General features: G+C 43.4%; 2 protein-coding genes across 9 annotated transcripts in view; both read left to right on the top strand.

Moving 5' to 3' along the window:
• The window catches only part of TULP4 (TUB like protein 4), a 103,316-nt gene extending 96,533 nt beyond the window's left edge, over positions 1-6,783 (top strand). For 4 of the 5 annotated variants that reach the window (XM_079971856.1, XM_079971857.1, XM_079971858.1 and 1 more), the window contains exon 15: positions 1,145-6,783. In XM_079971856.1, the coding sequence (XP_079827982.1) occupies positions 1,145-1,261 (117 nt within the window). In that variant the 3' untranslated portion in view covers positions 1,262-6,783. The remainder of the gene's footprint in view (positions 1-1,144) is intronic. The other variant, XR_013837662.1, reaches the window with a different exon arrangement.
• Positions 6,784-8,365: 1,582 nt separating this feature from the next.
• TMEM181 (transmembrane protein 181) overlaps positions 8,366-22,112 on the top strand; it is a 30,112-nt gene continuing 16,365 nt past the window's right edge. The window contains exons 1-4 of one of the 4 annotated variants that reach the window (XM_079971214.1): positions 8,366-8,945; positions 15,133-15,177; positions 16,902-17,005; positions 21,062-21,117. In XM_079971214.1, coding sequence (XP_079827340.1) covers positions 8,800-8,945; positions 15,133-15,177; positions 16,902-17,005; positions 21,062-21,117 — 351 coding nt within the window. In that variant the 5' untranslated portion in view covers positions 8,366-8,799. Of the gene's footprint in view, positions 8,946-11,115; positions 11,256-15,132; positions 15,178-16,901; positions 17,006-21,061; positions 21,118-22,112 lie in introns of those variants that run through there. The other 3 variants (XM_079971216.1, XM_079971215.1, XM_079971217.1) reach the window with 3 other exon arrangements.

Raw genomic sequence — 22,112 nt, 5'->3', positions numbered from 1 at the left:
TATTTTAAATGTCACAGTGAATAGAAACATATGAACCCATGTAATTATAAGGAACATAGAAATATGATGTCATCTTCAGCTGATGTCATACCACAGATGCACATTTCACATGAAAATAATACAATGCGAGAACAGCCTTTTGGCACTCTATCATGATTACAAGACTAATACAACAACCAACCAACCAACCAACCCAGTGTCAAAGGTCATGAGAGTCTGAAAAACAGGCAACAGTAATGTATGTGTAAGGTGAAAGTGATGGGGGAATATATGAACTTTAAACCCTGGCCATTATTTTCAGTCTCTTAGAGCAGGTATAGTGAATTTGTGGCCTTCCAAATGTTGTTGGACTACTACTCCCATTGTCCCTGACCATTCACAATGCTGACTCGGGCTCATGGGAGTTGGAGTCCAAGAACATCTCAAGAATCATCAGTTCCCCAGCCCTGCTGCTGCTGCAGCATAGAAAAACCTGGTGCATTCTATAGCAAAGATGTATGAAAGGAGGTGCAAAACATTGTACAAACCTTAGGCACCTTTTATTTTCTGGGATCCAGGATTGGAATGGCACTTTAGCTAGCTCTGCTTCATTGTGTAATTTTGCAGTCTCCCTGATCTACCAGGAGGCTGAGCAGACAAGTCACTGTAGATTCAGTTGTGATATCTATAGGTTATTTCGGGATTGCAGTCATGTTGCATCGACGTTGTCCAAGAACAACCAAGATCCACCAGAACATAACGGCTTCAGTCTGCTGAAAATCATGGAAAATTCCTGTTGTGCTGATATGATCTCCTTAGAATATTCAACCTCATTAATCATTGTGGGCTCTGAACTTCCCCTGTGAAAATAGGTGAAGCCAGTGCTATATTTCTAGAAAAGAGGCGCCAGAACTCACCATGAACACCTCCCTCATTCTCTTAGAACGGCAATGCTGCCCACCTGAGAGGTGCCTGAACTGAGTTCCTCTGGGCAGAGCCACTTGCCAATTGAAATGCAGCTCTCATATGAGGCAAGAAGTTGTGAAATCACCCCCTCCTTGCTTTAATGGGCCAATTTTCACATTTTAACTCTTGCTCGATTTCTTATTTATCTTTACCAACTTTTCCTCTTCTTTATTTCTTTCCCCGCTACTTTCTCCTCCAGGTCATGCAGTTTGGGAGGATCGATGGCAATGCTTACATTTTGGACTTTCAATATCCATTTTCAGCGGTGCAGGCCTTTGCAGTGGCCCTGGCTAATGTGACTCAGCGCCTCAAATGAAAAAGAGAAAAAGACCAGAGAGGGGAGGGAGAGAAATCCTGCTAAATCTTTCACATAAGGGCCAACCCACGAAGGCCCGGCAGAGACGTGCAAAGTAAAGAAGAAAGTGCAACTGGAAGAAAAGAGCGAGTGCCCGAAGGAGGGCATCAACTTTAAACATTATCGGGGATGGGGTGGGGACTCTGTGGTTTGGGATTTATTTTATTTGAATCAACATATGTGCTGGTTTCTTCAGGGCAAGCCAAGGAGGAGAGCTATTCAGTGTTATGTTGGGAAATGTGGCTTTTGGCTTGTTGTGGCGGTTCTGTGTTTGCTGCAAAAAAAAATAGCTGATGTAAGCTGATAGAAGGATTTTAAAAGACTGCCCTTCGTTTTCTTTCATTCTTTTATAGACTGCCTTATACCATGCTGTTTTTTTTTAAAGCAGGGAATGCAACTTTCTTTCCTCCTGGACCACTTTGTACTATTTTCATCAATAGTTACAGCAAAAAAAGGAAAAAAAAAAGAACAACAAAAATGCTACAATATACTTGAAGACACGTGTTTCTTCTCTGATAACTGAGCACTGTAGGCACCATGGAGGTTTTTCAGAAACCTTACCTAGTTTCCAAAATGTTATTCAAAAGAAAAACAGAGCTGTTACCTGTTGGATCGCTTGCAAAAGATGGCCTGATCAGCACATAATGCTAAGACAGATGATGACATAGCTTGGATAAGCAGGTATGCAGCTACAGAGAGCAAAAGTTGTGTCCACTTCACTTCTCCCCTGCTCCTGCTGCTCCTGTGATACCCAGAGCAAAGCCATGGTTTGCATGTGAACCTGGGCTCGTGGTTTGTCCTAACTCCAAACAAGCCATGAGCTGCAAGCAAGGTTTTTTTCTTGGTAAATCATTAGTTTGGATTGATACCAATGCTATCACTCAGCAAGGCCTGAAGTGGGAAACATTATGACAAATCCCCTGGGTTAACACAGAACGAAAGAAAGAGGAAGGAAGGAAGATGAAAAAGTGACAAACCCCAATACGGTCCCAGAATATATGAGGAATCTTTAATAAAAGTGTCAGTTATCTGATGCATTTCAGTAGAAACGTTCCTTGGGGTCACAAGAATATTATTTTGTTGGAATAACCTAGCAGGAAGACGTGTTTCCCTGCTGGAGAATTTTAGATTCTTTGTCAGGGACTCTGTGTCCCAGAGGTAGCTTTCTACATAAATGCATTGGGCAAGTGACATGTTTATGTCAGTTTCCTCATCTATCTTGGCACCTTTAATCTTTTTTTGCTGCACTTCTTGACCATGACACCTTCCCCATGAAAACTAGCAGCCTAAGTCATTCAGCACTGGAATTTTTGATTGTAACCTTAGAAAAATATTCACCCTTCCTTTGCTCACAGGCTTATTTGACTTTAATTCTCCACACACATAATGATACAGAGCATGGTTTCTCAAAGGTGGCCACCAAGATCTTTTGTGTGCATTTGCTCGATTGATTCTGTTGATTCTTCTATATGAAACAGGCTGCAATCAAGAAAAAACTGAGAGGATAATGTGCATACACACACACGATTGGTGGAGTGCATTCTCTCATTTCACTTGCACAGGATAACATAAGAGGTAATAAAACACTTGGATGGAATCGGCAACCCCTTCTGGAACAGAGCCTATAGACAAATGAATGGCCAAGTGTCTCCTCCATTGCTTCCTAATCAATAGCATGCAGTAGGTTAACCCTTAATGCAGTCTTCCCAGAACATTGACATTTTCTTTGACATTTTCTTCGGCTACACTTGCTGTCCAGTAGCAGCTGTTGGGTGGGACAGAGCTGTGGAGCTGCCCTCCTGTTGCTGACATTGCTGCAGCTTACCTGGACAGCAGGGTAAGGGCTGTGTGGATGTGCCTGTGAGAATGGCCATTTGGCTCTACAGGTTTGTCTACAAAGCCTTAACCTCACTGCTGGCTGCCTCCAGTCACATCCAGGTAAGTTGCAGTGATGCCAGTGTTCAGAGGGCTGCTCCACTCCACAACTCCAGCCACTACTACTGCAGTCACAGCTAAAGACTAGCTGGAGAGTCACCAGAATAGTGGAAAGGCTAATTAGGAATATGTAACTCTTCAGAGAATTCTGGTCAGGATTATTCCATAAGTGGGAGAATTGTCTCTTGATTTAGAATGTGAAATGGAGCTTTTAAGTTCAGGTCTATATAAAAAGTTATATGACATTTAGGAGAACGGCATTTGGCAGTGCTACATATCCTAGAAACACACTAAGAACATTTCATCTAAAACATTTCAAAATAAAACCAGGGGAGAAAAATCAACATGTTCACAGCTGGCATCAGCATCTGACATCCTTACGCAGCTGCCATGGCACCTGTGTGCTGACATGGCACACTGATGATGTTTGCTCTGGGCTTTTCTTTAAAAGAAATTCTGGTCTGATTCTCTGAGCACTGCCAGGCACCTGGATTTAGCCACCCTTCTCATTTCCCACAATGCCCCCCAACCTAATTGTTCTTGAGCATTGTGGGAAATTAAAAGGTAGCTAGATCTAAGTGACCAGAGCACTGCTATTACTGTCAGGCAAGTCCACTAGGACCTACTGATAGCAGACTGATGCCACTAGAGGACGCTGCCCAGTGCCTTTTCAAATTTGGAGTTGGCCCTGAACATGTTAATCGTGTCAATGTAGTATCTGGAACCCTATAGAGAAAATAAAGCAAATATAAAGAGAAGCAAATATAGAAGCATTAAAGCCTTAGGGCGGATTGTTTTTTAACAAAAGTATCCTTGCAAAGTGGAGTACGAACAAAGATAATTAAGAATAGATCCCAGCTGTGTACGATCAATTTGAATCAGTAGGAAGGTTTACACAGGTCACTGTGTGGTGAAATGTCTCCAGACTGTTACTGGAATGAAACAAGCTCTGTGATCCTCTCCCAGCTGTAATTGATGCTTATAATACATGTCTGAGAATTCCCCCAATATATTGTCTTAAAAGACATTATCTTTTACTTTTTTTGGTCTTCATAAACTTGAATTATATTGAGTTATATTATTTACAAGGAAACCTTGGGAATACAGAACCCAGGCCTAACTAACATTTCATTTGAAGGGAAGTCTTGGAAGATGTATAGAAAAACTAAAAAAAAAAAAAATTGGTGCTGTGGCTTGTTTTTGTTGTGTGTGAAATGAAAGGCAAGACCAACTAACCTAGTAAGAAGACAAAATGATGGAATAAAAAGCGCCATATTTTCTTTTTGTGTTAAACTCTGCAGCCTTAGGCTCCAGCTCATGTGAGCAAGGTTGGTTCCCTTACATCTCTGCAAAATTGAATTGGATCTAGTGGTCTACCAAAACAGAACCCAGTGCCTTTTGGAGACTGCAGTCCATACATTATTAGGCCATGCTGCTGCTGCAGCAGAATCTCAGCTGATTAAATAGTAGAACTGGCTCTTGAGATTCAAGGTGTACTCTTAAAGTCACATGATGCAGCAACTTGGTAGAAGCTAAGCAGATCTGGGTTTGATCAGTGCTTGGATGGGCAACCCTATATATACTGTCTTGAATGTACATGGAAGAAAGGTGGAGTGTAAAGAGTGGGATATAAATTAAATATATAAATCCTGGTTTCCTTCAGCGAACAGTATAGCATCTTGTGCAGGGAAAATTTTTTTAAGGCCCATGTCCCTCATACTTTTCCCTTCTAGTATCTTTTAAGAGCTTTGTATAGAAGTGGTGTGTGTGTGTGTGTTTTTGCCTGAAGACCAGATGAAGTCTTTGTGATGGCAATATAATCTGACATAGAGTTCATGTACCAGCTTTGAGGAGCTTTGCATTTGACATTGCAACGTTTTGCATCTTTGGCCATTTCCTCCCCTGCTTTCTCAAGGGCATTTCATACACTGTATGAAACCTAAGTTTGCCCGACAAAGGTATACTTGGCAGGGAGTCATAACTCCCTGTCAGGTGCACCTGTATAATACCTGTGTTTTTCAGTTGAAGGTTACATTTTTGGATGTGCACCTAAATGAAATGTGTGAAGTGGCTCTCACAAGCAACTGAAAAGATAAGAGTAGGAGAAAGTTATGTTAGAGCTGGTCCTTATATTGAACAGACTGATCACATGTGGCAGTAGCTTATAAAGTTGAGTGTGCTGGAATATATCCTTTTCCAGTCCTTCCAGCACTTTTGGGTACAACTGGAATTTTCTTCCCTGCCTTGTCATGTAACTTCTATCAGGGCAAGACAGCCATAGCAGTCAGGAGCTGGTCAAATCCTCTTGTCCATTGTCCCTTCCTCTCTACAAGAGTGATGGGACATGCTAAATATGTCATTTGGAATGTTAATAGTTTACGAGGAACTTTTAAAAAGTAACACTTTGCAGAATATTATTGGAAGAATTGGCTAAAATGGATACATTTTAAGATTGCATTCCATGTTATGCAGCAATTGTTGTTTCACACCAAAATTATTGGGATGGAGAGAGAGAAATCTGATGCAAACCTTTTAATAAATTTAAATTTCTGTTTAAACCAATGCATACAACCCAAAAGATTGTAATCTGATCGAGGTGTTCTGGAGAGTTAGGAAGGTCTTCACTTGTTGAATGTTTACTCTGTCTTTATAAATGGCTAACTGAAAGAGGCATTGAAATAGTGTGTTAAGATGAAATGGATAAAAATATTAGAAGATGCTTGTATTTCCAGTGTTTTGTTAAAATAGTGCTCAATGAGCTCATGTCATAACCATTGTTCTTGTCATTTCAGGTCCGTTTCTCTATTCTTTTGTCTCCATTTGGTCTTCTGTTCTAATTTTCCCTACCCCTCTCAGTCTGTGTTTTTATCCTCTCCTGTTATTTAGCAGAGGAGGGTTTTAAGCTCTTGCTATTTGTTGTAGATACAATTTTTTGTATTATTGTGGAATTGCATGGGGATACATAGGGTTGAAAAGGCACTGTAATCTTTACTGGAAAAGGGTGATTTTTTTTTTAATTTTGCATTTGTTTATAAATGCATTATTTGGGTACTGTAACTTTGGTAATTGTTTCTGAATTTATTACTTGCCTTTAAAAATGTTATTTGAGGATTGCTTTTGTTTTATTTTTATTTTCTTCCAAGTTTTAATAAAAATATATAGTCAGGTGCATGGATTTCCTAACCATGCAAAGCCTGCATGATGATCTCAGTTCTGCAGAGAAAATGGTACACTTATCTGACCACCTGCAGTATTTTTAATGGCCTTTGTTTTGTTTTTCTTTTCTAAATATGCCATTCAGACCTGGGTTTCCATTGTAATTCTGAACCTTGCCCTGACCTGCCTCTCCTGTTATGTGCCCTGTGTAATAGATTGTGAAGAAGGTACCTAGAAAGCATTAAATGGTTTCCTTTCAAAAATGTGGTTTGTCCAAAATTTTGACTGTCTACATGATTGAGATGGGGTCAGTTGCCCTATTTTCCTTGATGGTTTGGAATTGTAAGAGTTGTCCAGGTGTTGCTTATTAAAGTTTTGGCAAACTAGAGAAACTGTGTTTTGTCTCACACTGAGAATCTTGAATGTTTGTGTGTTTTAGTATGCAATGTATAGCCTCAATATTCATAACAGATTGTTTTATTCTTATTTGCATATCTGGGTGCCTCTTGTTCTTTCTGATGCACACTTGCTGTCATTCCTGCAGCATGATGCTGGACCAGAAACCTTGTAATAATGTTCTGCTATAACCACATTTTGGATAACAGCCAGTTTCCTCTGGATAGTTGATGAAGATATCCCAATGGGATTTGTGTTTCTTTTCATACTAAAAAGTAGATAAGCAAGGAACAGCAGTGTTTCCTCAAAGAAAGCCTTCATTTTTTCCTTTTCTGTAAATAAATAAAGTACTGGGGTGCAAGATTGTTACCCTCTTTTAGTGGGCAAACTTTCTGGATGCAGATGCAACACATATTTCTCAAATGGAACCAGTACAGTCCATATGCTGTTGCCTCTGAATCACTGTAGTGAAGCCCTACTTTGGATGCCATTGGAAAGGAGCCCTTTTAAAACTCTGAGACACACACACACACACACACACACACACTCGCTCCAGAAACATGACTATGTAAGGCTGATGCCTTAGAGTTTATAAAAATCCCAAAAGATTGGATTGAGGTGCCAGCAACAGCAAGGTCTCAGTTCTCCAGACTGTCAAACAGCAAGACTGACACAGCATTTGGTACTGCTGGGCTTCAAACGAGGGTGGAATTCCCAACCCCAATGGGGAGCAGGTTTTATTGGCTGCGCTGCTAAGGGTTTGGAATTCAATTTATAGAATTCTATGCTTTCAATTGTGGGCACATAAGCAGCAACTTGAGTGATAGGCCACAGGTTCTGATTTTGCTCTCAATGCAAGCCAACTATTTGGAGTGGTAGGATTCTGCCACTTGGGTCAGACTTGAAATGTAGGCAGAGCCAGAATTTTATAGTTTGACAGGACAAATTCATGGAGGATGAAGCTTTATTCTAATTCCACTATTGAAGGAAATATGCCTTTGTACCAGTAGCTGGGAACCACTCAGGCCCTGCTTTTGGGCTTCCTGTGGGCATCTGGTTGACCATTTTGAAAACAGAAATACTAGGTGGGCCTTTAGTTTGATTCAGTGGGTCTCTTATATTCTCCCCCCCCCCACACACACACCAGTTTCAAGAACTGCCCATTTCTCACTTGCTTGGTCTTTGCTTGGAAACTGATGCTTTAAAATTGACTGGCAGCTGTAGGTATTGTTTCTATGCCGCCCTAATGTGTTCCTCAAAGCAGAACCAAGCCTCATGTTCTGAACTGCCTGCAGTCTGAAGGCTGCTGAAAGGTGATATACCAGTAGCACCGGCGCTTCCTTGGGCAGGAACCAAACATATATCGGGCAAAATACCAGATGATGGAGAAACCGCTCCGGTTGCGAGGAATACCGAGTTGCCAAATGAGGGCCTCTGCCCCACCTCAAATCATGCCATGTGTAAACGTGCCTGAAAAACATCACGGGACCAGTTTCCCAGGGGCCATTTTGCCACCAGTCCCCAGTGGCGCTGTCCACGGTGCTGATTTTTTTCCAGCTCCACCTGGTCCGTGGACCATGGGGATTTTATCTCGTTAAAAACAACCACCACCACCACCACCACCATACATTATCGCCTTGCCTGCTCTTTGCGCGCATTTAATAACAAAAGCCCTCCGCGTCCCCTTAGAAAATGTATGGGGCTTCAGCAGCCAAAGCAGAGCTGGAGCCGCCGCCGCCGCCCACAAAACTCCCTTCGGCGCCCAGTGGCGGCGCTCTGCCGAGAAAGGAAGAGAGGAAAGCGGAGGGTCGCTTCAAGCGGCGGCCTCTCGGCCATTGCAGCTCTCTCCCCCTCGGCAGCCCGGCTCAGCGCCGAGGAGCTCCAGACCGAGGCCCAGGCGCCACCGGGGTCTCCATGGCCGAGCGCGGGAGGCGGCGGCGGGCTTAGAGCGGGGCCCCCGGGGGTTGCTGCTGTCTCCGCGGCCGCTGGCTGGGTGAGGAGGGGCTGGCGCGATGTCCGGGTGCGGGATGGAGGCGGATTACCCCGCCTTTGAGAACCCGCTCTGCGGCGAGCTCAAGCACATTTGCAAAAGGATCAGAGAGACCTACAAGGAGATCAAAGAGGACCTGACCCCTTACAAAGATGATCGCTACTACAGGTAAGAGCAGCGGAGGCGAAGGGAGCAGCGCGCGGAGAGATGGAGAGGGAAAGAGAGGCCTCTTTATTTTCTAGGGAAATAGCTGTTTGCATCAGCGGTCTGGCCAAGCCCTGTTAAAAATGCTTCCTTAAATACAGCACGTAGGATTCAGAAGCAGCTATTCATTTATGAGCAATCCCCAGGGGAATCCTCATTTGCACGCACTTTTGGGGACGTGATTTGCAGAGTGAAGCCTTCCCACCCACCCCTACTCCTCCTCCTCCTCGCCGGCTGCGACAGTCTTTTCCCTCCCGCGCCGCCGCTTTCTCAGTACCAAGGATGGAGATGGTCCAGCGTTTCAATATGGCTCCTAGGAAAAGGAGAGTTACCTTCTTCCAGCGGAGCTACCCTTTTTTTTTCTTTTGCGATGAGGTTTTGATGAGTCACTTCAGAGAGTCCCTGAAAGGGAACGAGTTTCTTGTGTAAGGAAAAGGGGGAAAGGGAAAGAGTTGCTTGAGTAACCTTCCTGATGGCATTTTCTAAATGTGGAATCTGGGTCTGGGATTCTTCTCGACTCTGATCATATTCCACCATCACCCTGCCTGGAGAAGTTGAGAGGGATTTTCCCCACCCCATCACTGCCGAAAGAGCCCATGATCCTCTTGTACTTACATGGGGTTGTAATGTAAATAATCAGGGCTCCACCTTCTCTCCCATGAGTCCTCAGGATCTAAAAGCTGTGGTTCCTTTGCTCATTCTTCCCTAAACCTTCTCCTGCCCATATTCAGGTTTTCCCCTACCTAATAGCTGATTTCCCTTTCATATGAAGAAGAAAACTACCTTTCCGAAATTTTCAGAGTTGGACAAAAACACAGGAGCAAGGTATCCCCCTGAGCCACAAGCTGGGGAATATCCTCTGTGTGGAACTCCATGAAATAGATGGTTCCTATGCATACTACAGGGATGCGGGTGGCACTGTGGGTTAAACCACAGAGCCTCTTGGGCTTGCCGATCAGAAGGTCGGCGGTTCGAATCCCCGTGACGGGGTGAGCTCCCGTTGCTCAGTCCCTGCTCCTGCCAACCTAGCAGTTTGAAAGCATGGCAAAGTGCAAGTAGATAAATAGGTACCACTCTGGTGGGAAGGTAAACGGTGTTTCTGTGCGCTGCTCTGGTTTGCCAGAAGCGGCTTAGTCATGCTGGCCACATGACCCGGAAGCTGTATGCCGGCTCCCTCGACCAATAAAGTGAGATGAGCGCTGCAACCCCAGAGTTGGCCACAACTGGACCTTTACCTTTACCTTTATGCATACTACATGCATTACTAACTAAAGTCTTTGCGGAATTTTATTTATCCATGTGGTTCAGGTTCCAGCAACTCTAACCATAAAGAAATACAGTTAAAAAAAACAGCCCTCCTTGTAATACTGGATGAAATCCAGCTCCACTAAATCCAATGAGAGGTTTGCTGTTGACGTCAACAAAATGAGAATTGCATCCTTTACCTACCGTCTTAAATCTTAGCTCATATCCCTTGATGAAAGGCACAGCTCTGTGCATATTTACTCAGAAGTTAAGTTTCACTGTGCTTAATAGGGATTATATTGTAAATTACCGGTCTGCTGTATAATAAAAACGGAGATGTAAGCCTTAAGAAGTATTATACAATTAGAAATTAAGTAATAACCAGGTCCAATCTTATGAGCCAGGAAAAGCCTGCTTCTATCTGAATCACTGGTGGGTGGCGCGTCACATTTTGCCTTTTGTACCGTCAGGACAGATAAAGGCTATTGGAGGGTTGATTATTATGACGAACTATTTTATTTTTTTTAATGTGTATATGTGTGGGGAAATAGAAGGTAAGATTTGAGTGGCGTTGCTGAGAGCTAAATATATGCCTCTCTTTCCATGGGAGATAGCTCTGTGTGCGTGTGTGTGATTGAGATACTTGAAAACTACAATTCCCATGTCTCCTTGCGAGGCGCACCGTCGTGGAACTAACTGCCCTGAGGTAGTTTTCCCCCTGGCGGCTTTCAAACTGACAGCCGTTCGCAGAAGGAGCAACGCGCAGGCGCACACCCTCTCTGCCTACGGGCACACTATACTGACAGGGTGTTTTCCGAGGCGTTGCGGCCCCGCCCCTCCAGTCACGGCCCCGCCCCCTACAGCGCCCCAGAGGCGGAGCTGGCACGTTGGGTGACGCACGCGGAAGTGATGTGCGCAGCTGGCGCTGCCACGGAGCTCGGCGGGCGGGCGACTGCCGCTTAGCTAGGGAGAGACCCGCTGCCGGAGTGGAGGCGGCGTGGCGCGCATGCGCAGCATGGATATGGATCTGTGAGTTTTGGGGGTAGCGGGACCTGCGCTGAGGGGTGGGGGGGTGCGCGGTAGTTGCGCAGGCCGCGGAAGGAACTCTGGCTGACCTGAGCCTATTCCTCTGGCCGGACCACACGGGTTGCTGAGCGAGTGTTGCCCCGCCCCACCCGGCGTAATAAGCCGGAGCGTGTAGTGCTTTAGGCACAGATTTGGAGGAGGAAAACGCTCCTCTTTCCCTGCCTTGTGGGGCTGGCGAGAATTGGGGGGGGGCGCTTAGTCTGTACGAAGAACTCTGTCTAACCCAGCGACCTGCTAATAACAGTGTCCCAGAAGCTCACAAGCGGAGCAGAATGGGAACAGCTCCCTCGCTCCCTCCCTATTTTAGCTAAATCGGAGCAAGCTGGGAAGGCAGCAGTTCCCCTGAACATACACAGACTGCTTGCTTATTGTGGAATAGTCGCTGCCACCCCCTTTGACTTTATAATTAGTGTCAGAGCCTTGGGTCAGCAAGTGACAGGTGTCATTTGAATATGACACAGACTTTCGGCCACAGCACCGTTCATTTTAGAAACAAATCATTTGAGGAATGGATCCTTCTTTCCTCTAGCTCCTTTATCGCTTAGTGATTGTGAGAGGCAGGGAGAGATGTCTGAGCATGTGTGTCATATTTGTACCACTCATTAAGTCCTTTTGTGCATTTGGTGAGCTGGGTAGTGTTAACTTATTTTTGACAGAAATGCTCAGTGGAAGAGTGTTGCCTCACATCGTCCCCAAAGCAATGCCAACGTAAAGGCTGGAGTCTGGACAGTTGTTGGCTCGAGTTACATTGACATACAAAAGCTAGCTCAAATGTTACAATGAAGCAGGATAAGACATTTTCAGGTACCACATGTCTTAACATAGGTACCACACATGGAGTCCTGTGTTCAACTCAGGGTGCCACAATTTACAAAGGACATTGACAAGCTGGAATGTGTGCAAAGGAGGGTGACCAAGATGCTAAAGGGTCTGGAAACCAAGCTTTATGAGGAACAGTTGATAGAATTGGGTTTGTTTACCCTGGAAAAGAGGGGACTGAGATAAGACACACATCTTCAGATATGTAAAGGGCTGTCACATGGAGGATGGAGCAAGCTTGTTTTCTCCTGCTCCAGAGGGCAGTACCTGAACCAGTGGCTTCAAGTTACAAGAAAGGAGAGTCAGTCTAAACACGGGAAGAACAGTATTCTGGAACAAACTCCTACAAGAGGTGGTGGACTCTACTTCATTGAAGATTTTTAAGGAGAGGTTGGATGGCCATCTGTCATGTATAATCTAGTTGAGATTCCGGCATTGCAGGAGGGAGGTTGGACTAGATGACCCTTACGAGTCCCAACTCTGTACCTCTATGATTCTATAACTTCTGCTGTTGCATTTAAAGTGGACTTTTATCAGTGATGAGATCCAGGAGTTTAAAAAGTAGCTGAGACCCTCTAGATCTTCCTGTAGATGAAAGCTTCACTCAAGCTCCAATTCACACATGTTAAAGAGAAGTGCTGTTCTTTTGCACTCCTTGTTTCTTTAAATGTATGAACTGTCTATGAGATAGTTTGAAACTAGCTCTTAGTAGGACTGCTGTGGTATTTACAATGTTTGCAAATGTCTTAGGAAAGATCTGTTTAATAAGCCGAGTTCAGGGTGCTTCTGATTTTTGCTTCTCCTCATACTTCATACAAGTTTAATAAATTTAATAAATAATACCTGTTTTCTGCTTGTGACCTTTAGAGAGAACGGAATGATTTCTCTGCCTAATTATCAGAAGCAACTTTATAAAATGTGTGGACAAAAGTTCACAAAACTGGTTTTGGCTCTAAAGTTCTTAAAACAAACACACACAAGCTATGATTCAAGGCCACTAGATCATTTCCTTGCTCTCCTTTCAAGGAAACTGACTCTCCTTTTTGTGTTTCCTGCTGAGGACCTGAAGACTGATTCCTCTGTAGAAAAGTCAACTTAAATGTTGGGTTGCTTCTCTATTGCATACTGAATCTCTGCCATAGCATGCAAGTTAACCAGTGTCTCAAAATGACCATGGCTGTAAGAGGTGGTATTACCTTCTGTCCCCAGCAGATTTTCACAATGGCTGCTTGAAAACTAGTGCCATGAATAAAGTAGATAACTTCTAGACAACACGCTAGACTGAAAACTCATGGTACCTGACATGTTCTTCAGGAATTGAGTAATATTTTAGCATTTATATAGTATTTTAATGTGTTGAAAGAGCTTTACTTAAAATATTGCATAGTGGGTAATAGAGTCTGAGCTACAAACCAGGAAATTCCAGGTTCATAGTTCACCTTGGTCATAAGCCACTCTCTCTTAGCCTCCGGCTGCTGCCTGCAATATGGGAGAAAATAATACTGAATTACCCTGCAGGGTTGTTATAAGAATTTTAACTAGATAAAGCATGTGAAGTGCTTTGAACACTTGAAAGCACTATACAAATTTCTTTAATTTTTGGTATTAATAGTAATAGTTCTTGTAGCAACCAGAGGTAAGATTAGATCCACACTTTCTGGTACACAGCTCAACCTCTTAGTCACTACGTTTCAGGGTATATGCAGTTGATTTGCTTCACTTGCGATATGCTCGTTTTAGTTACATCTCCACCTCTGCATATCTTCAAGTATGTGGCAGAAGATTCAGATATCCAATAATCAGCATGACCAACAGGAAAATCTCTCTGTGTTTCTTTGTTTTACTTTTGGAGAAAGCTTGGTGGTACTGCAGGAAAAAAGCACAGTAAAACAAATAATGTGAATTGCCTTGAGTCACATTAAGGTGTCATTCTGCACACTTTTCATGCAACGTACATTCTGACCATAAGAATATGACTCAGATGAAAACCTCATTGCACTTACGCGGCGGGGTGAGCTCCCGTCTTTCGGTCTCAGCTCCTGCCCACCTAGCAGTTCGAAAGCACCCCTAGGTGCAAGTAGATAAATAGGTACCGCTTTATAGCGGGAAGGTAAACGGCGTTTCCGTGTGCTGCGCTGGTGCTGGCTCGCCAGAGCAGCTTCGTCACGCTGGCCACGTGACCCGGAAGTGTCTCCGGACAGCGCTGGCTCCCGGCCTCTAGAGTGAGATGGGCACACAACCCTAGAGTCGGACACGACTGGCCCGTATGGGCAGGGGTACCTTTACCTGAAGAATTAATTATGGGAGGTGTGGCAAAATGAGGGGGGTGGACTCTAGCTGAATACTTGTTTGCCAGTGGGGAAACTGACTGCTAGGTCCAGTGATGTGGGGCGGACTTTTTTTTAAAGGGCACATTTTTCCAGTTCTTTTTTTTTCTATGAAAAAAGGTTCCATTTGATAATTTCAGTAGTAGCAATGAATGGATGCCAACTGCAAATGCAATATTAGGCAACCTTGGTGCTTTCAAATGTTTAGCTTTGTTTGCTAAATACAGGTAAAATAAACATTCTAAATTGGATTAGTCTCTAGGGCAGTGAAGGCCAAACTTGGCCCTCTAGCTGTTTTGAGACTGCAATTCCCATCATCCCTGACCACTGTTAGTGAGGGATGATGGGAGTTGTAGTCCAAAAACAGCTGGAGGGCCAGGTTTGGCTATCACTGCTCTAGGGCATCAAAAGGTGTTCAGATGCAGATTACCTTGATTTGAAATTACCCGCCCCCCATCCCATATCACTGGCTAAGACACGGTCTTAGAACTTCCAGCTACAATTTTAAGTCACTAATATTCCTGCTTCTTTATTGCCCATACTAAATTGATCCTGGGACAGGTATGGGTGTACTGAGCGACTCCTGGTTACATGTGCTCCAAGTGAATGCTAGATCTTTTCCCTTCTTTAAATCTTCTGTTTTCTCTCTCTCCTGCTTCTCTGATGCTGCTGAGTGATGGGGTTAAGATGCCTCTCTCTTTAGGACTGTTGCATCAGAGGTAAATCAAAGACGGTTAAACCTGCGGATATGTTGTGTTCAGTCTAACATCCTTAGGAACGATTTTTTTCCCTTTTGGATCAGATGGGATCGTGGCCTTCTGAGGGTGTTGGTTTTCCCCTCTGCCTTTCGTTGCAGCTTGGCTGGCCTGCATGGCTGATCTGGAGCAGCAGTTCTGTAAGCCCTTCTTGCAGTGTATCTCTGCTCCTCTGCTTTTGTACATTGCAGCCTGCATTGCATGGGAGGAAGCAAACCAAAGGCTGCTTGTGGGCTGAGTGGCATTTTGCGCTCTCTAAACCCCGGCTTTGTCGGTATAAACCATTTTGTGCCTGCAAGGTATGAAAAAAGAGGCAAGCCACAGACTTGTGCACACTTTGCGTTCCCTTCCCTTGCTCTTGTCCTGCTGTCCTTAAGTGAAAAAAAAATATGGACAGCTAGGGCAAAATCAGGCTGGATCTTTTTTACGTTACTTATGAGGTGGAATAAAGTTAATCCGTCGTAAGCAGGGTGTATGGGGATAACTTGCAGGGGAAAGGGGGTGTATATACCTACTTCACTTGCTGGTTTCTTTCTGTGATCACCCCAATCATTTCCCCTCCGCCCCCCATTTCTAGGAACCCAACTGGAAGAAAAACAGTTGGGTGGGTGTCCAAAGGAAAAGAGCTTCTATGAGGGACAGTCACGCTCTCACTACATGCTTTGCAGTTTGGTTCCTTTGCCTCATATTTGCCGCTGCTGAGTTTGAAGATAATTTCCTAGATGATGTTTTTCTTTTTCTTTTTGTGAATTGTTATTTATTACCCAAAAATCTCCTAATTTCTTAACTATGTATTTTGACATGCTTTTCAATTTCCTTGAATACCTGTAATGCAGAAATGGAAGCATTCATTCAACAAGGAAAGTGTTTCAAAATAACATAGTTCCAGTTACAGATAGGTAGCCGTGTTGGTCTGCCATAGTCAAAACAAAAAAAATTCCTTCCAGTAGCACCTTAAAGACCAACTAAGAACTAACTTAGTTGGTCTTTAAGGTGCTACTGGAAGGAATTTTTTTTGTTTTCAAAATAACATGTTAGTCCTGTTTTGAGTTCCCAATAGGCTGAATGCTAAAAGTGTCCAACCTGTTTTTCACTCTGTAATAGATGGGTTAATTTATAGATGGCTAACTGTTTATAGTTTGAAAGTCTGCTCCATAATGTATCTTGGCGTTGCCTTCCTATTGATTCAAGCACAATCTTAATGTCAGTTCATGACTGTGCATGTGGAAAATGTTGATTCATCCCTCTTGTTACCAAGTTGTATTAAGCAGCTGATATCACGACTACTGCATATCTGTAGCATATAAGTTAGAAAAAAGGTTGCACATACATTTCAGAATTTTGACGACTTTGAGAATATATAACCAATATTCCACAGATACAAATGTGCCTGCTTGTACCACCTGCTTAGCTATATGTAAGTTTCTGTTATGGGGCACACCAATGTGTGGGGTATGTGGTCAGAATGAACCTGCTGCCAATCAAAGCAGTGCTTTACTGCCAGTCCTGGTCCCTGTTGGTTCAGCTTAATGATACTTGCTCCCAGGTAACTGTGTATAGGGCTACAGCCTTCGAAAAAGCCTTCCACTTTCTGATGGCACATTTTATCAAACAAAACATAGAGTGTTTTTAACTGGATACTTGGTGTGGGAAACTTGCTAACTTGTTCTTTCTCTCCTTGTTTGCAGGTTGGCCCCGATGCGATTGTATACGCTGTCCAAACGCCACTTTGTCTTGGTCTTCGTTGTATTCTTCATTTGTTTTGGTTTAACCGTTTTAATAGGTATTGCAGGTAAGATTTTGTCTTTTCGGTTAATGATCGTTTTCTCTATTTACTTGCCTCCTATTCTTTCCCATTGTTTTGCTATCAAGACATATAGCTTGAATTTGTGCCCCTTCCTTAGGTTTTTAATGAGTAGTTGGTGGTGGGGATTGAAATTTATCAAGTGTTTAAAAGAAGCTGGCACCACCCAAAACTGACAAGGAGCAGAGATCCTATCCACTAGCCCCAGCCATGGAGCCATTTTTGCCTTTTATGTTGTCTTATCGCTGACCACTGCAAGGTTACAAATTAGCCTGTGTCTCCATTCTCACCATACATAGTCCAGAATCTGCGTCCTGAAATTATATTGGACTTAGATTTTAGTAAAACATAACTACAAACAGTGTAGTCAAGGACCAGCTTGCTGCTCCTTGAAGCAGTTTTATCCAGCCGTTGATAGTCCTTCTCAAATCTACTATGTACTGTGAGAAGTGGCTAGTGCATGCTTGAACATTCTTTCTTTTGGAGAGACATGCCTCTCAATTGTGATGTCTTGATTTATTATGGAGAGGTTGAGTAATCACTAGTAAAAGTGTAATCACTAGTAAAAGTGATTCTTTTGATGGGTTTTCTTTTCTTAAGGTGATATTTTGGTATTTCATCCAATTTCTTGGTGATTTCAAATTGAGCTTTTGAACTGCTTAAAAACATTTGATGTGATAGAGCCTTTTTATTTGGCTTGATACTTTTGTGGGAAGCAGCCAGGGTCAAGCTGCAGGTCTTGAGACATTTCAAAATGTAATGCTAAAACTTACAAGTACATTGCTGTACTTGTATCTTAGGGATGGCACTGAAATTGAAAGCAAAAACCCATGCAGACCACACACTTGGGGAAGTGAGGGACTGTGTTTTACATATTATAAATAAATTTTAGTGAGGAAATTGCATAGCAGATTGTACCCAAATGTGTGTGCTTGCTTAGATTTGGTAAAGCACATATGGCTGCTTAAAAAAAGAGTAAAAGGTAAAGGACCCTTGGACAGATAAGTCCAGTCAAAGTTGACTATGGGGACACCAGGCTAACTCCCATAATAAAAAATGTGTGCATGATATATTATAAAAATCTTGTACATTTCAAAGAAATGCCTTTACATTCAAAACATGTATGTATATAGTTAGTCACATTGCCAAGCAGGATAATTCCTGCAAGTTCTCTCTCCAACTCCCTCCCTATTCATAAGAGGGTGGCTGTATTGATGCTAATCAGTGGCTGCATTTGAACATCACTGTAACCTATGGTTTATACCAGGGGAAGGGACAAACTGGCAGCTGTTCCTGTAAGCTTTTGTGCCCCCCCCCCGGAAGACTCTCCAAAACGTGTCACCTAATTTTCCATTTTTAAATACAAAACTGTTTAAAACTTTTAATATTTATCCCCCCCAAAAAAACCCTCTTGTTTTTCTACTGCTCCCGTAATGCAAAAGGCTTATTTGCCCCTTAGTCTTCCCCAACTTCATCCGTTTTTAAAAGTTATTCCCTCCCCCGACTGTTCACAGAGGACCCCTTTTATGATTCTGTGATATGAAAAGGTTTTTGTCACACCCACACACCCAATTTCCCCAAAACGTAGCTTTAAAAAACCTATATTTTTAATTGAATTTAATAATGAATGATAAAAAATTGTCCGAAGGCAAGCTTGAGAACTGCAGTTCTCATCACAGCCACTTTTACACTTTGGCCATGAAACTTAGGCATGTTCCCTTAGGCCATCAGAGTGCGGCCATCAGCCCCCTAAAGGTGAGCCATTCCTGGCACGTCATGATGCGACTGAGCCACAGTGAGCCTCAGGTTCCCTTGCTCCCCTGTCTCCATTCAGCACAGACATAGAGGAAAGAAGTTAAGAACCTTTCACTTCCAGTTCTAATTTCTCATTATTATTGAATAGATATTATCCTGCCCTCCAAATAAGATTCACTAGGGAGTGCGATCTGGTCCACAGTAGGTTGACCACTGCTGATTATTCTCTATTGGCTGGGTTATTCAAATGTTATTTACATATTTAGTACAGAGACTAGTCTACACTGAAAACACTTGTTGAAAAGAATACAAACTTTGAACTGAATACAGTTATCTGAAGACAGTAACCCGTAAGCTTCTTGTGTGCGATTCTAAACACGCATACTTAGAAGTGTCTTATACTAGAATTTCCTTGGTACACTTGGGATTGGAGTAGTGCTTTCAGTAAATTTCTATTCTCTGCTGAAACTGTGTAGCCAATAGTTTTGCTACATAATAATCTGAGCTACATTCCATCATGTAGAATCGCTCTCAAGCACCATATGGTACTTTGTACCATGCTGGAATGGTGGACCTGACCTTTGATATTGTGGTGAAACTGTTGATGCTGTAGCTTCTTTATCCATACTCTGTTATGTTGGCAGACTGGTTTCTTTGAGCCCAATTTACTGATATACATAGTTTACTTTTAAAGAGTTCAGTAGCAATAAAGGATGCTCCAGCTGTTTTTTTAAAAAAAGAAAAATACTTTTTTGAGACTTCTGTTTCTTAAAACAAGATGAGAATCCAGACTGTAGCAGAATGAGAGCTCAAAGGCATAGCTGTGGGTGCGGTATAGAAGAGCAGGATTTTCTGCAAGGCAAAGACGAGTCCACATATTGTGGCTGACACATCCCAGCCTGCCCTTCAGACGTAGGGGGCAAGGTCTCGTCTGAGATCATGCCATGTTCAAGATCCAAAGTCACTGTGTGGTGGTGGGAGTTCCTGTGGTCCCCTGCCCTCTGAGCTAGAAAGTGAGCTGAGGGGCTTTTCCTCTTGCACTGAGTCACAGTGACACCAGGAAAGCACTGAGAAACCTCTCTGCATTGGGGAGGGCTCCTGCATATTTTCCAGACCATCCTCTGGCCAGTGGCAAACTGGCATTTGTAGACCCTTGGGTGGTGATGAGCATGAAGGAAGGTTGGGCCTTGAGAGATGCCACCTGCTCCCACTCTTGAAATATTATTTCAGTTCAGTTGTTTCTGAGGCTATGCTAGATACTTCAGTGGGCAATCCCTCTTCCTGCTGCTGGACTGTGATATCATAGAAACCTTCTCAAGGCTGCTCTCTTCCATTGTGCTGCAGTGGTTTACAAAAAGAAAATCTGGTTGCAAACCTGTTGCAGGCAAATCAAATCTCCTGTCTCTTGTGCCTGGCATCTGGAATTCTGCATGTGATCTGAATTCACAGTAGGGCTGGGGAATCTGTGGCTGTCCAAATGTTGGACTAAAACTCCCATGAGCCCTGACCATTGTCCAGGCTGGCTGGGCTTGATGGGAGTTGGTGTCTAATAGCATATGGAGGAATGCATGTTCCCAACCCTGCCATTTAGCTATCATGGCTAATAGTTATTGATAGACCTGTTCTTCTCCCACCAGAGGAAACAACCTACTTATAGAAAGCTGCTATACTGGGGGGAACTAGGCTGGTACCCTTTTCACTGGCATATCGCTTCCTGTGTGCATAGTGTGTGTTTTAAAAGTGGGAGGACCATTCAACCCTCCACTAAAACGCCCTCTAAAGTAGAATCATAGAATCATAGAGTTGGAAGAGACCACAAGGGCCATCGAGTCCAACCCCCTGCCAAGCAGGAAACACCATCAGAGCACTCCTGACATATGGTTGTCAAGCCTCTGCTTAAAGACCTCCAAAGAAGGAGACTCCACCACACTCCTTGGCAGCAAACTCCACTGTCGAACAGCTCTTACTGTAGAACAGTCTCTGGCTATGTAGTCTATAGTCCAGTTTTGTTCTGTTGTGAGCTATATGTCTAAAGATCCTTTGACGTCTGTAATGTATGGTAATGTGAATGTGGAACTTGACTCTGAGTCCAATTGAATTCTATCGGCAATGTGGATAAGAAATCATCCCTTAATTTTGATGCATGTGTAAAACAGGAGCTTCTGTGTAATTTAACATTCTCTATCTGTCTATCATTCCTGACATTTTCAGCTAATAACGGTCGTCATTAAAAATTTAGGCTACAACAGGTATTCGCATATTGAGCTCATGTCTCTGTCTATTGTATAGGTCCCAATGTCATTGAACCCTTTCAAGTGAAATCTCAGTTGAATAATGGCTCCAAGGTAAGTCTTCCTATACTGTTTCTAGATTGTGCATGCTTGTTCTGACACACAAATATTTCAGGGTGGGATTTACCTAACAAACCCTGTCAGGGGAGCCCTTCACAATGACTTATGCTTGTGCAATGGGGCTTTCCTCTCATACTCCCACCTGAGCCCCATGAAATGGGCTCCGAGAGGGAGGTTGGGAGAACCCCCAGAACTGTGTGCAGTTGGAGGAGAGGGAGAGTCATTTCACCTGGCAAGCTGGAACAATAGGAAGAGTACAACGTTGAATTCCACACGTAGCCTCAAGTATTTGGTGTATTCAACACAATCCTTCCTAGGTCTGTGGGAGTTTGCCTTAGGACTTATTCCATCAGTTCTTGAGCTGGTCATGTTACATGGGGCATTTTCAGGACCCTGTGGAGCGAAGCAGAACCTAGACTGCAGACCTTGTGTAGGGTGTGGGGTTCAAAGGTCATCTGCAGGTAGCCATACTGAACAGTCCAATCTCAATGATATCAACAGAGGGTATGGATGCTCCTCCGAGCTCCTGCCACAGTCGTGACATACAGAAAAGAGAGGCATGCATTTGCCTAAGAACTGATTGATAGCACTTTTTCATCGTGTCCTAGTTATTTTTGCTGTGCCTTATAAGAATTCCTTCACTTTGCTTTGCTATTCTAGAAAACACTAGGAACAAGAAGACAGTATCTGCACCTTTCCTGCAACAAGCAGTTTAGCTGTGCTGCATGTTGATGAGGAAGGGCCATGACTCAGTGGCAGAACACATTCTATGCATGCAGAAGGTCCTAGATTCAATCCCAAAAATATTCGGTTAAATTTCTGGTGTAGCAGTGCTTGTAAGATTTCTGCCAGTCTTCTGGAGAACCCCTGGTAGAATAGATTGACCTGCATCCAGTCCTTTACTCTGCTAATGCGCTGATTTAGAACACCCACTGCCTCGTCTGGATTTGATGAAAAGGAGAGAGAAAGCTGGGTGTAATCCACATATT

This window comes from Podarcis cretensis (assembly GCF_951804945.1).
Source record: "Podarcis cretensis genome assembly, chromosome: 3".
Taxonomy (NCBI): Eukaryota; Metazoa; Chordata; class Lepidosauria; order Squamata; family Lacertidae; genus Podarcis; species Podarcis cretensis.
The sequence above is the reverse complement of the archived record's forward strand: the minus strand, read 5'-3'. Positions and strand labels throughout refer to the sequence as shown.